Source organism: Tasmannia lanceolata, unplaced genomic scaffold (assembly GCF_043159265.1).
Source record: "Tasmannia lanceolata isolate RefF3 unplaced genomic scaffold, GAP_Taslan_0.1 ptg000005l, whole genome shotgun sequence".
NCBI lineage: Eukaryota > Viridiplantae > Streptophyta > Magnoliopsida > Canellales > Winteraceae > Tasmannia > Tasmannia lanceolata.
This window is the reverse complement of record NW_027518682.1, coordinates 3,980,155-3,994,969: the sequence shown is the minus strand read 5'-3', so window position 1 is coordinate 3,994,969 and position 14,815 is coordinate 3,980,155. Positions and strand designations below refer to the sequence as shown.

Sequence of the window (14,815 nt, the reverse complement as noted above, 5' to 3'; positions counted from 1 at the left end):
CCTCATCTTGCAGAACCTGCAAAATTTAGATAACACCAAGGTTTGTTGCATCCTTTGCAGAACAATCATAAAATATCTACATAAAACTTATGCATACCAGAAGCACACACAACCTTCTTCGTGCAGTGCATTTCAAAATAGTCATCTAGTACCGCCCTTCTGTCTCATGAAAAAACTTCCAGCACAGAAAGGATTCTAACCCCCAATATTTTATGCCTTTTCTCACATTAAAATCAACAAATCCATTACCAATCAACTAATACAAATAAACTCCAAATCCCTCTTGTATAAAATCTACAGGCACTGGAAGTGCAAGCGTAGTATGTGCGAACCAGTGTTTAAAAATGCAGATGCTGCGCGGAAACTGGCCTTCGAAAATCCTAGTCGACTGGCGTGACGCGGTCGAGTACTCGGTTGACACGGCTGGTACTCGGTTGACAGTCACGATTCGGGAGAGTCAAAGGAGTTTTTATTGACTCTGTAGGGCGTTCTAAAACTATGGCGTGAACACTATGCTTGGAAGAGATGCACTTTCCTTATTTTATGGCCGGCCTCACATGATTTGACGGTTTGGATTATCTAATAAGTGAAATTTTCTCACCACAACACATCCATAATAGGGCATCTGATGGGCGGCCTATGTTATTTGACTGATCTGCCACATATGTAGTGGCAGTCAGTAGGAAGGACCGGTGCAGTAGGACCATTATTTACTTCCATGTGATTAATCCTCAATTGAAGCATGGGCTAAGGAACAATCAGTAGGACCATGGAACCTTCCCTAGATGATCTTTGAGATCGTTGATCGTTGTACACTAATTAATCCTCAATGAAGCATTGCCTAAGATCGGTAAATGAAGAAGGAGAGCGCTTGGCAAGGGAAGGTGCTGATAGAAGTGATTCAGTAATCAGCTATCTTTTCCCAATCAGCTAAGATCGTTCTAGCCGTCTTGTATTTGGACATCTCGTCCTCCACTTGTACTTTTTCAGTTTTCTTTTAAAAAAAAAATATGTACTTCCCTTTCCTTTGACAGAGGTATTTGAACTTCCTGAAGCCATAGTTTAAAACTCCCCCAAGTCAACTCCCTTTTATCTTGGTAACGTTCCGTGTTTTGTTGCCACGTTCCGCATTTTGTCCTTAAAAACCCTTTTGACTCTGCCGAGTTATGACCATGTCAACCGAGTACTCAGCCATGTCAACCAAGTACTCAACCACATTGTGTCGAGTTGACTAGGATTTTCTTCGGCCGCATTTTGACCCGCATCCGCCTTTAGAAACACTGCCTGAAGCTTATGGTAAATCCACTCTTAGAGCCCAGAGAACACTAGCATGAAGGCCTAAATGGTAAATCCACTCTTACTTAGCCCCAATACACATGGTGGAAGCAGGTCCACTAAAGGTACCGGTGCGAGTCCACAATGGAGGTTTATCAAATGTGAATGATAGGCCCACGGATGATTAATTACCGCGAAACAAGCAATTACTTCAAAAGCTTGAGCTGTTAAGAGTTGGTGTTATTTAATCACTTATACTAAACATACTGGGTGTGCGACAAAATATCGGACGGTTGTGATGCCAAGTTATTTAGATGTGGTGTGATCCTCATACTAGATTGTTCATCCCAAGGATAATTATTCTTTCAAGATTCGAAGTACCAATCAATGGCATTTCTGCTATTTTGAATGAAAAATCCCAATGGCATGGTGTGATTGAGCAAGTTAACTATATATAGACGAACAAATGAATGTCGGTAGAGGCACCAATATTAAAGTGCAACTCTCGTTGTTAGAAATGGGCTCTTATCATTGTCTGAGTTTTGAAGCCCATAGCTCAATCGGGGTCTTAAAAAAAAAATCACTTATGAGCCAAAACTAAGCTTATAATACGTTTTAAGCATGTAACATGAATAAAATCATATATTGTTTTTGTTTTTAATGTTGATGCGGAACATAATCATATTTCCGTGAAAGAAAGAAGAAGAGTACTAAAAATAGTGTTGGGGTTCCGCGCAAAAGCAAATAGTCCCACGGTCGGAAAAGTGATGGGGATGGGCTGGGTTATAAGGGAATGGGCACCCTCTCTCTAACAGCTAGCTTTTAGGGGTGAGTTCTACCTTGTTTGTTTCTCTACAAATGGTATCAGAGCTGGGGGTGTGGTAACTCCCGGGAAGATCTTGGTAACCCCGGTGTGCCTTCGAGGACGGTGGAATTTCCTAGGAGAAGATCTCGTGGTTCCCACGTTGTCACCTCATGGAGGGGCGAGATGTTCCACGTTGCTTTCGCGTGGAGGGGGAGATTGTTGGGGTTCCACGCAAAAGCAAATAGTCCCACATCGGAAAAGTGATGGGGATGGGTTGGGTTATAAGGGAATGGGCACCCTCTCTCTAACAACTAGCTTTTAGGGGTGAGTTCTACCTTGTTTGATTCCCTAAAAATAGCCTCATGCAAACTTAATTAGCTTAGAAGTCCCCTAATGGGGCTCACGTATATGATGACAACATATAACTACTGTTCCATTACGTGGACTTAATTAAGTGGAGAACTTTTGATGCATTCATTTTATCGGTGATCTGTGATGCCTGATGTCGTAAGCCATTTAGTCATTTTAATAGCATTCATTCTCGAAGGGCGGTGCATCTGGTTATGTGGTTCAGACCCCGTATGGGCACCGGAGCTATGTTTTGATAATGGTACTACCCATTTTGTTTTACACTTTTTTAATTAGCTTTTCACGGTGGTTAAAATACCCGATTTTGTCAACATCCAATGGAAAGTGTAAACCAAAGTGAAGAGTGCCATTACCAAATATGGTATTTTTTTATAAGGTAAATGATAAATTCGCCCATTTTTTTACATGGGACAGCCACCTCCAGTGTACGTGGCAATTAGTAAATAAGCCCCTCTGCAGTCATAGATACACCAGAAGTGGCTGTCCCAAGTAAATACAAGGGGTGGATATATCACTTCCCTAAGTAATTATGCAAATTTTTTGAGCAAAAGATACTTTTTGGAGTAAATAATTATTAGAGTTACAAATAAGAGGCCTAATTCATCTTTCTAGCTAGAATTTATGTAGAAATGCCATTTGCAATAAGGAAGCTCAACCAACCGAATTTGGCAAGTGACCCAATATTAATTTTCACTAAGTTAGATAACCTTAACTATTCCATTTGTTGCCGATTAAATCTAGCCTAAGGTAGAATGAGTTCCAGCTGGCACACTTGAGGAGATGACCTGTGCTCATGAACACACAGTCAGAAAATTATTCTGAGTTTGGACTCTGAGGAGGCTCTATGATGCTTAAGTTAGAACCAACAATAATAATATGAGCCCTCTCATGGTGACTCTGGAATTGACTGAATGCAAAAATGATTAAAAGTCCCATGCCTTGGAGATTGGCCTCTATTATTGTCAAGGATTAGGGCCCTTACTTGCTATTGGTAGGGGTTCGTCTCCAATTGGTGCCACGTTTTCAATCCAGATTGGTGGTAAATTTTATCCCAACACCATTATTCCTAATGATGAGAAGTAGAAGCCAGTTTTCATTGCATTGATTCAGGCTGATTGGAAGTTTCACGATGTGCCAACTATGTCCATGAGTTTCAAGCCGCTGTCATGGCCGACCCCTGACCCTTAAAAAATGATCTCTTACGGACATTTGCACTGATTGCGGGCTTGTGGCTCATTACATCTAAGAAAATGCTAACCCATTTCCACATTATTGCATTCCAAATTGCAATGTGCTTATCTAACTATAGAACAGATTATTAATTTCTCGGTTGAGGAATGGAATTTTCATGATTCCTTCATATTAAAAAGAAAATGACAATGAAAAGGTATGTTCCCTTTTGAGTTTTCTTTCCTCAATGCAACAGCTGTTGCTTGCTTCTAGTATAAAATTGGGCTCCGAGTTTGGCGGTGAGAACATGCTCTCCACGTTATAAATAAAATAAAAAGAAAGGGTAGTCAAATATTCTAGTTGGCCATTCATCATAGTCTTAAGGCAGGGGAAGATTTGCTGATTGAGGGAGAACTGTAATTTCTCATCCAACTTTCTTTTGATGATATTTCCTGTTTCTCTTTAAGGAAATTGATTAAGAATTTGATTGGTTGGATGCCTTAATTCTTATATGGGAAATGATATTTCCACCCTTTTCAGTTTGTCATTTCCTAAAATAAGAGCATATTCACCCCCTTTTGTTTTTCTTTTTGGGTCCGTTCCAATCACAATAAAACCACTGTAAAACAAATTTTTGAGTAATATCAACCCTCTAAATTGGGTTATTAAACTCTCGAAAGGGGGTTATCAACCCGCTTTAATAATTTTTCAAAAGTGTGGCCCCCGTCGGCAATTCTCGTATTTTGATGTCCCCCATTGACAATTTTTTCCTATACTCTTTAATTTCCCTTTTTCGAAGTCCCGTGAGTGGTCTCAAACAAAATAAGAGGAAAAACATCCCAAATCTGTTCTTTTTGGAAATTGATTATCTCATTTGTGGTGACTCGAGAAAGAAATATCTTCTGATGGCAAGCAATGAAGAACGTTGATTTAAGCTTATCGTTTTATTAAAAGTCGGTGGTAGAAAGTAGAAACTAAAACAGAATCGATGTTAACGTTGGATCAAAGAAAAGAGATGCCTTTACCATTACCACCCACCATTACTTTTGAAAGGAGGAGGTTTCTAACTTACGCAAGGATGCTAGCGTTAACTTGCTAAAGGCTTCTTCGTACCAGGGGTGATTATGTGGGGACCTGTTATAGAGAGTTGTTTCCTTCGAGATACATTACCAATAAGTTGGGCCCACATAATGAAATGGAGAATCAGAATTGCTGTTTTGGAGGGCCGAATCGAGTCAAATCTCTCTCTCTCTCTCTCTCTCTCTCTCTATATATATATATATATATATATATATATATATATATATATATATATATATTAATCAGTTAGTTCGAGCGAGTCATGAGTAGAAAGCTGCTTCAATACTAAAGTGCACAACATACTAACAGGGGCCAATAGGGGCTCTTTTTTACTTATATTTTATTATGCTGAATTTGGAAAGTTCAGAGCGAAGACAAACCACACCGTGAAACGACCGATTTCTTCAAAAGCTTAAGCTGATGGAGAAGGCATTTTTTAATCTTTTATACTTTAACACACCCCTTCACGTGTGGCCCCTCTTTCTTTGGGTTGGCTTACACGTGGCCCCACTTTTGGGTTGACCATTGGATGTGGATTTTTGACATCAAGGAGGCTTGAACTCAAGACCTTTGCTCCGATACAATGAGAAACAACTGGTTACTCCAAAAGCAAGTGGTAGTTTTCACATGGTATCATAGCCAAATGTCCCGAGTTCAAACCTCCCGGATAGCAAAAATCTACATGCGAGCGATGGTTGGCCCAAAGTAGGACCACATGTGCTACGTGTTTGCCAAGTGGGCCACACATGAGGGGAAGTGTTAAAGTATAAAAGATTAAAAAACACCTTTCTCCAACAGCTTAAGCTTTTAGAGTAGCTGGTAGTTTAACATGGTATCAGAGCTTAAGCTGATCGAGAAGGCGTTCTTTAACACTTCTCTTCACGTGTGGCCCCTCTTTTTTTGGGTTGGCCTATACGTGGCACATGTGGCCCCACTTTTGGGTTGACCATTGCATGTGGATTTTTGACATCAAGGAGGCTTGAACTCAAGACCTTTGCTATGATACAGTGAGAAACAACCAGTTACCCAATAGCTCAAGCTTTTGGAGTTATCCGAAATCGTAGTTATGGTTTCCAGAATCGTAGCTATGTTATGGTTTTCGGAATCGTAGCTAGCCGGTCCATTCATTTGCTATACGTTTGCAGTTAAGGGGTTATCGTCTAAAGATATCCTTTATTCGAATATCTATTAATGCTTTGATTTGTGGACACTTCTAGACCGTTTTGTTTCTCAATAGATCATTTACAAGAGATAAATTATGTTACTAACCCGAATCGGTTTGCAAGGTAATTGATCTTCTTAGAATGAAGATCGGCCTCTTGACCCACTTTGAGGGAAAGGTCGGTCTTGCTTGGTGTGCAAAAACATAATTTTTGGGATAAATTTCTTCATTCCATTATGAAGGAGCTAACGAATGTTTATATAAATCACCTAAGAGATAAACATAGAAGTATCTTATGATAAGAATGAAAATAACTAAATAAAGATTAACCTAATCTTGACTAGTATCCAAATCAATCCTAGTTGCCTAATCTACCATCTAAGTAATCCAATGATCAGATTAGAATCTGATATATTCCACTTTAGTGAGAACCATCTAGGCACGTAACAAATTGGAGATTTAGGATTGATTGATAGTAGAAGTTTGAGTCATCAACTGCTTGTCGTGTGATCAAACATGTTCGGGCCATCTGCCCAGGTCTTGCTTCGCCTTCTGCTATTAGCCGGTGTGGGAGGTGGCGAGGAGCAGCTTGTTTGTTGGATGGGAATGGAAGAATCTATAGACACGACACCATTCTTGTCGCGGTTTGGAGAGAGAGAGAGAGAGAGAACAATAGAGTGCCATGTCAGCTCCTCAAGAGTTTTGATGGAAATTGCTAAGAATGCCGAGTGGCACTGGAAATGCAACAAAACGCATGGCCAACAGAGTTTTGAAAAAAAAAAAACCCTTTGGCATTAAAATTCCAACTGAACGGGGCCTACAGAAATACTTCGATTGCCCAATAGTAGCTATATTAGGCGTAAGAAACATCCAAAAGTGTACAGCTTAAGCTTTTAGGAACCATGTGCGTATGATAATGACCCACATATTCAAAAAGTGTAAACCTATCCCCCTTTTCAAGCATTTTCACCCTCTTCTGTTTGTTTTCTTCCTATAATTACATATACGGTGTAAACAGGTGTAAACACATATAGTTCATTATTTTTCAGAAAGTAATGTACGGCCTACAACATAGGATGATCCAAACCGTCCATTTGATGGGCCACAACATAAATAGGTTGTCCCCAATATATCATTTCAACAGGATCATTCTATAGAAACAGTTTTTTGGGCACACCCTATTTACGTTGTGGTCCATTAAATGGACGGTTTGGATCATCCTATGGTGTGGCCCGTACAGTTCTTTTGAAACGTACTGCACTATACATGCTAATGCCATATAAAATCTCAAATTACATTTGGACCCGGTTTGTCCGTCTCTATATGAAGAAGAAAGTCATTTTCAGCGGGGTTAAACTAACGGAAATGTTGAGAAAGGGGCCTAATAAATGTCTTTTAGGAAGGAGCTTTAACAATGACTTTCTTTTTAGCATTTTCCTTCTTTAAAATGAACACATTTCCTCACATCTCAAAATAATCTCATTTTAGGATAGGACAACAAATGGTGGTAAAAATGTTGGAAAAGTGGGTGGAAATATCATTTCCCATTCTATAATTGATGAAATGGTTGGGAGCATCTATTCATTGCCACTAGCAAATGCTATTTCTGTCGAATCACTAGGTCATTGTTCTACTGATATATGCTAAGCAGTAGCGGGCCCTTGAGCAAAATACGGTTATTAGGAAAGGAGTGCCCTTATCAAATCTCCTTTCTAGAAGACAATTAAGCTTCTATCAACTGTGAACAAACTTTTCAAAAAAAATCAACTGTGAACAAAAGAAACTCAAAAATAAAAAGTAGCACGAGAGAGCAAAAAGAAAAGAAGTAGAAAACGAGTGCTAGAGTGAAAAGGCAACAAAGACACTGAGACTTCTAGACTTTTCTTTGTGAAAATAAGAAAGAATACAAGTCGATGACCACCACAAAACCTTAGCCACACCCCTCTTGCCTGGTTGTCACCTATTCATCTCTCACCCACCCTCTCCCTCTATATATCTTCATCCCCTTATTCACTTCTCTTCCACATTTCTTTCTCTCTTCTCCTTCCTAAATCTTTCTCTCTTCTTATTCCAAGAGAAAGAGAGACATGGCCTTCACACGTGTGACACTCACCCTAACAATGTTGCTTGGGCTCCTAGCCATGAGCTCCGCGCAACCTGCCGCCGCACCCACCATGACTCCACCCGTGACCATGGCACCACCACCCGTGACCATGTCATCTCCACCCATGACCACATCATCACCACCTACCCCCACCGCGATGCCTCCTAGTGTAATGTCACCGCCTCCCACCATGTCACCGCCTCCTAGTGTAATGTCACCGCCTCCCACCATGTCACCGCCTCCAATATCCATCTCTCCACCATCCATGGCTCCGATGACACCAGCACCTACCGTGTCACCACCTTCTCCTTCTGCGCCCGCGTCTTCTCCTACAATTATGTCGACTCCTCCGGCGCCTAGCAGTATATCTGCACCCCCATCGACCCCTCCCATGACCCCGGCGTCTGAGCCAACAACATCCACACCATCAGGTGCATCTGTGCTCGGATCTGGCATGGCTATGGTGGTGGCATTGTTTGGAGGGGTTGCACTCCTTCTCTAGGCCACTAGTCATTGATCTTGAATTTAATTATTCTATATGTAGATTAAGGTAATTAAACATTTGTGTATTCATTTCTTTCTTTTGTTTTCTTGTGATTTTTGGAGCTTCATTTGTGAGGAGGATTGGAGATTGATCGGATGCTACTGCTCTTTGTATCATTCTGACTTAGTATGAATAAAAAAATTATGATCTCTTGTTTGTGATGCAAGTGACCTGTTTTTTTAACCCAAAATTTTTCTAGGAACCCAGGCCTGCACCTTAAATGAAAGCGACTTAAATTATATGAGTATAAGATAAATTACGAAAATTTTAAGATTGTAAATTCTAATTTATAGAGACAAAATTCAATACTTTCTTCATGAAAATTTTCTAAAGGATTCATTAGCCGACCCCAGCAAGTCTGGAAAAAAAAGACTTAGTCGAGTTGAGTTGAGTTAGGAGACAAAATTCAATATTTGTGGGGTCAAATCCAAGCATAAGCCATGAGCATTCATCATTAGGGTACGAACGGGCTCGGTAGCAGATGTACGTGTATATGCGTGTGCACAAACATGGGGCAAGCATAAACAAAGTTTACAGGAAAAGGTGTGCTGCTATAAATTTCAGGGGTGGAATATAATGAATAAGAGAGAGTTGGTGGGGTGTGAGGAGCATGGGGATAAAGATTAGGTGCTAGCTGGAAGTTGGAATCATGTGGAGGAAAGTAGAGAAAGGGGATTTAGGTGGGTGGATGGAAGTTACTTTTTTTTTTGGCTTTTATGTGTTTGGGGTGGAATTATGAGTGGTGGTAGAATGTGGAGGAGATTGTTGGTGGTGGGTCACTTTAGAGGACAAGAAACCGTGACTATGAAAGTGAAAGGCACATGGTGCTAGCCCCACACCTACAATTAATAGGATTATAGGACCAGAGAGGAATATCATTCTCTTTAATGTTAGGGAAATGATATCAACACAACCATGTTTTTATATTTCCACTATCCCTTCTTCTCTTTTATTATTTAAAGAGCTGTCAAAGGTTATTAGAGTTCCCAAAAAGCTCTCATTTTAAAAAGAAAAGACAAGCTAGGTTTCTGCATTTATTAAAGCATTATTGTGTTGATATAATTTCCCTAATGATTTACTCTTTTATAACTTGTTTAGGGTATGGTGGCTTGCTTGCATATCCTATCATTGAATCTGAAGCGTTGATTGGTTTGATCAAGGCATTCCGGGGTCAAATTAACATGATCCGTTGGATTATAAATTATTTTGCACGGTTGGATCTTTTTGATTTGATGGAAATTAGTCATTTAAACATTAGAAATATATGCCATCCTACCTTCTAATTTCACTCCTTCTTAAGCGCTTTGGTGGTGTCATTAGTGCTAGTGATTAGGGGACCCTTCTAATTTAGCAGTGAAATTATCAAAATTCTACCACTTTCTTGTTATGATTCTCCGAAGGGACCGAGTGCCACAGTCATGATATCATCTCACTGTCAACAAGCGATTGCTTGGGTGTGGAATGAGACTCATACCACATAATCGGGTGTAGAAGGGGCCCACAGCACCCAAAAAGTAATACGAGCCAATGAAAAGGTATACAGGTGTACAGAGGGCCCCATCTGTTTGCTACCACGAAACATGTGATCCCGTGCTATGATTGTGCCAGCATTTGCCACTTTACACCCTGTTTTTTTCCTGAATTTTGATAACCGATTGTGAGTCCAAAACAGATTATTTGACTCAAAGTTTAGGCCCTGTTTGTTTTGGATTTTGAGAATCGATTGTGATTCCAGAACTGATTATTGGATTCAAAATTAAACCTAAATTTGACTCCAATAATCTGTTTTGGAATCGGTTCTCAAAATCTAAAACAGACCGGGCCTAATTGTCACTTTGAGTTGTTTTTTAATGTCACAAAAATTAGAATACTTCACCCTGACATCCATAGATAAAGAAACGAATTAAAGGAAGTTTTGTGTACTAACACCCCCCATTTGGATCTAGGACGCCCCATTGGATTTTATGGCTGTCAGGGTGACAATCTGAAAAAATTTAGGACCTTAGTATATGGATCCAATGGACACTTTCGGATCCAGCTGATGTGCCCAAATCCTGTCTATTATCATTCGGATCCTTTGGATCCATTGGGACAGTCAGGGTCTTTTGCGCTTGCTGACCTGAATTATATAATTGCTGAACGCTCATTTTCTCCTAAATGTATACATAGCTACAATCTCAAAATACAAATCAAAAGATTGTGTTTACATTGTTTCCACATAAATATAGCAGTGAAGTATGGGAAACTGGAAAAGAGGATCTCACCATAATGGAGATAAGTAAGGCCCTAATTGCTTTGGGTATTGATAATTGATTTTGAGTCCAAAATTGATTATTTGACTCAAAATTGCGTTTAATTTTGAGCCCAATAGTCATTGTAGACTCAAAATCAATTCTCGAAATCCAAAACAAATATGGCCTAAGTCTATACATTTATAGTTAAACCAACTCATTCCAGAGAATGGCTCCCAAAATGCTAAAACAAGCAGCAGATAGAGAATTCCTAGCAGTATGCGAAAAACCCGTTGAAGGAACAGTAGGCAAGGGGCCGTTATTCTTGGTAGAAGGGAGTTGAACTGAAGGAGCTTTCTCAGGTGGTAGAAGAGGTGACCCAGCAGGGGATGTTGTTTGATTTCCATTAACGTTTACTTTAAGCTTCATTCCTCCAAGACAATGTGATAAAGTCCCACAGATGAAGTACTTTTGGCCTGGGCTAGACAGAGGAATGGAAGTGTTGCCGTCTCTGCTACTCAGTAGAGCATTCGTTGCACTGCAATTATCGAACCCATCTTTGTTCACTTGGTTCACACTATGCAAAGAGGAGTACTGGAACGCTGCATGACAAAGAGTATTTTGGTCATTCTAGATATATTGAGAATTGCCGTCAATTTAAAAGATAATTTTTCTTTGGAAATGATATCTGCGCCGAGTGTTTTGATAAACATGCGCTCCACTCGTTTCTCGTGTAGTATTTAAAGGGATGTCAGAGGATGTTACGGTTCTCAAAAAGCGCTTAAAACCCTTTAAATGCTAGACGACAAACAAGTGGAGCTCATGTTTATCAAAACACTTGGCGCACATATCATTTACCCTTTTCTTTTTTCTTTGGGCACTTATATGCGCGTCTTCTGTGCATCGGGTTGAAGCCAACCGGGACCTCTAAAGTCTAAAACATTGCCATTGAGAGCACTTTCATTGAAAATGATCCTAACCCATTAAATTATCAACCTCATTTAGGGTTCTGTCAAGAAAACCCAAACTGCTTGACTTTTGTAGAATACTGACTTTAGTTGGCCTAGACCTCATGCATGGATGGAATGTCTCGTTCGGTGTGGTACCTTAATCTTAGGGATGGAATATTGAGTTTTTTCATGCGTAATTGAGATTTTTGGTTATATAACTTAGGAATTTGTTTCCATATTTATGCTGTTTGACTACACATGAAAAAAATAACTTGAACGGACTTGGCTCAATTTTTATTTAGAGGAACCTTCAATTTAAAATGATTTACATTTACATAAGCTATAAGCATATCGTCTCTCTAAATTATTAAGGGCATGTCTCGCAGCTAGGAATTTTTTTCCCAGATAAATTAGTGTCTCCAAGAGGGGGGGGAAGAAGAGAGATTTGAGAGGGCCACGATTGAGATGAGGGGAGAAGTGGCATAAAATCAGGAAAAAGTCGATTGCATTCCACCCGTCGTGCCCCTCTCTCCCCACTTGAAGACACTAGTTTATCATGAAAAAAATTCATGGTGGTCAAACGTGGCCTAAACAAAAAAAATTTCCTTGGATTTTCTCTGCTAAAAATACATTATCTACAATCCAAACAGGGCCTAAGTTATTTGGATCCTCATAGGTAACTTTGTATAAAGTTTCTTTATAAATGAAATACTCCCAGTGGCCAAAGGCATCTGTGGAAAAATTTCCAAACTCTCTCTCTCTCCCCGAGGCAGAAATGCAGTCATTTGTGGGAAAAAGACAAACGAGAGGGGCTGGATGGATCAGCAATGTTCCATCTAGGGGCGCCGATTTCCTCCCGGTCTGGCAGTTAGTGGGGGGCATTCTTAGAGATGCGAATGGCTTAACCAAGTGGGGCCTTTTTAGGGCTTACCGGAATCAAAGATTTAAACGAGGTGGATCTTTTTCATATTGTACATTATGTATCTTTTTGACCGTCTCGGTCCGATGAATGAAAATTTTGACCATTCAAAAAACAGAAACAAGAGAGGTGGAAGTGAGTTAGTGAGGGCCATCCTTCAGGGCATAAGATTGACGACATAAAGGGATATGAACAACCTTATAGTGGAGCGAGACTCTCTCAATGGCATTAGTTGACTTGATGGGAGATGTCCCCATCTTTGGAGTTCATTGATGAGATACTAGACAGTTTAAGGGCCATTCAATTTACTTTCACCACGTCTTAAGGACGGTGAGCAGAGAGTCGAACCATCTTGCTGGTGACGGAGTTTCTAGATTGGAGTTAGATTTTTTATTTCTTACCCCTTAAGCATTGCTCTATGTGTAGTTGTTGCTTATTTTCTTGTTTTCTCTGTTCCATGACTGCCTTTGTCGTGATCACATCTTTAGATAAAATTTCACTTTTTCAAAAAAGAGAAAAGGTGCATGAAAATGCTGAAAAAGCTAGAGGTGGAACTTGGATAGGGCTTAACCAAAATCCAATGGTTAAGCCCCCAATTTTGGCTGGGCTTGGGCCGTCATTTCCTTGGGCTGGGTTGGGTTAGTGTTGAGGCCTTAGGCAATCCGATCCGACCCAAACCCGGTTCCACCCCTAATTTTGTCATAATTTTCAAAATCTTAGGGCTAGGTTGTTTTGTTTTTTTTTTGTTTTTTCCCAGCCTCGGTCCAATGTGAACCCAACTCGACCCAACCTGGCCCAATTAAGAAAAAAAACGAGTTAGATGGGCTGGGTTAGGGTGGAGCGATTTAAAGGCAGGTTGGGTTAGGGCAGGGGCGGAGCTACATGTAGCATAAGGGGGGCAGTTACCCCTGTTGAGTTGGGTCAAATCCTTAATAGGCCCAACTCAATCGGGCCCAGCTCCCTTTAAAATTTGAAGGCCTGCCCCCCTTATGTATAAGCATGTATAAGCTTGCCCCACTTATGCATAAATCCTGGCTCCGCCAATGGGTTACGGTAGACGCTCCACTCAGGTTAGTGTTGAGGGAATGCTACCTCAGGTTGGGCTATGTTTGGCGTCAACCTGATCCAAGCCAACCCGAGTTGCACCCCTAGAAAAAGCAGGTGAAAATATTATTTCTTACTTACTATATGCAAAAAATTCCAACATACACAGAGACCTGTGCTTAACTTCTAAATGAGACATATGCTTAGCAGATTGGGTTAAGCATGTCTCAATGCGCACCCAAATTGCTATGTGTGTCAGTGTGTGCATCCCAACTCAGCCAAAAGTCTTAGACTCGTTCATAAGCATGCTTTGCACACGTTAATTAAACAAATTAAACGTAGAAAGAAAGGAAAGGGATGAAATAATTTGGGTTTGGAAGGAACGAAAAATGACTTACAAAGAGTATCACCAGCGTTAAAGGTCTTGCCTGCAACCCATGAACCAAGATCTGTGCTGATGTCCCAACCTCCGGTGCCTCCCACCGTGTATACAGTGGCCCTGCATGTTAGAAAGAGGCTGCTAAGGCCAACGAGCACGTAAAAATATAGGAAAAGCTTTGCCATTATAGTGAAATGAAATGTAAGATCATGAACGGGGAGGTTTCTAGATATAGAAGGAAGTGTTGGTCGATTGTATTTATGTGGGCTCTAGCTTGCTTTTCAGCAGATAACCTAACAAAACTAGTTTGATTTTGTCTTTTGTTTATTTGGGGGAGTGGGTTTATTCTAACATGACAAGGGGCTAGGTAGACTGGGTTATAGGGATCAATGGTGAGGATCAATTCTAGGACCACATCCGGGGACATGTGCAATTGAGGCCGTTGATCTTACGGTTTAGATTCTGTCAACAGAAGCCTATATTTGGCTTGATGGATCAAGACCTAGAATCATCAGATGAAGGTTTTCCCAATGACATTTCACCACGTGACACAGTGGGGCCCATTGATTATCTTTTAGGAATGAACCTAACAGCCACCAGTCTTTTTAGCTATTTCCATTTAAGAAATGGTTTGACGATTATGGTGGGTGGGGTTGTTAAAGAAGAGGAGTTCCTTGGTAGGGAAGTTAAGCGACCCGTGTTAGTCTTTTATTTTGCCCAGTTCCATGCTGAAAGGATGCTCAATTCGTTGAAATCTGCCACATACCGTCATTTAACCTGTTA

The 14,815-nt window shown here is 40.4% G+C and overlaps 1 protein-coding gene across 1 annotated transcript; it reads right to left on the bottom strand.

Annotated features, from left to right (window-relative positions):
- Positions 1-10,629: 10,629 nt before the first annotated feature.
- Positions 10,630-14,271, bottom strand: LOC143876495 (stellacyanin-like). Its single transcript, XM_077378198.1, has 2 exons — positions 14,052-14,271; positions 10,630-11,342 (listed from the first exon to the last, which is right to left on the bottom strand). Exons 1-2 carry the CDS (start codon positions 14,215-14,217, stop codon positions 10,948-10,950), a joined length of 561 nt encoding a protein of 186 aa, XP_077234313.1. The 5' UTR covers positions 14,218-14,271; the 3' UTR covers positions 10,630-10,947.
- Positions 14,272-14,815: the final 544 nt, after the last annotated feature.

Excerpts from the sequence above, each read along its gene's own strand:
- LOC143876495 (XM_077378198.1), bottom strand. The coding sequence starts at position 14,217 with ATGGCAAAGCTTTTCCTATATTTTTACGTGCTCGTTGGCCTTAGCAGC. Across the intron at positions 11,343-14,051 it reads TAACGCTGGTGATACTCTTT|CGTTCCAGTACTCCTCTTTG; the intron begins GTAAGTCATTTT and ends TTTGTCATGCAG.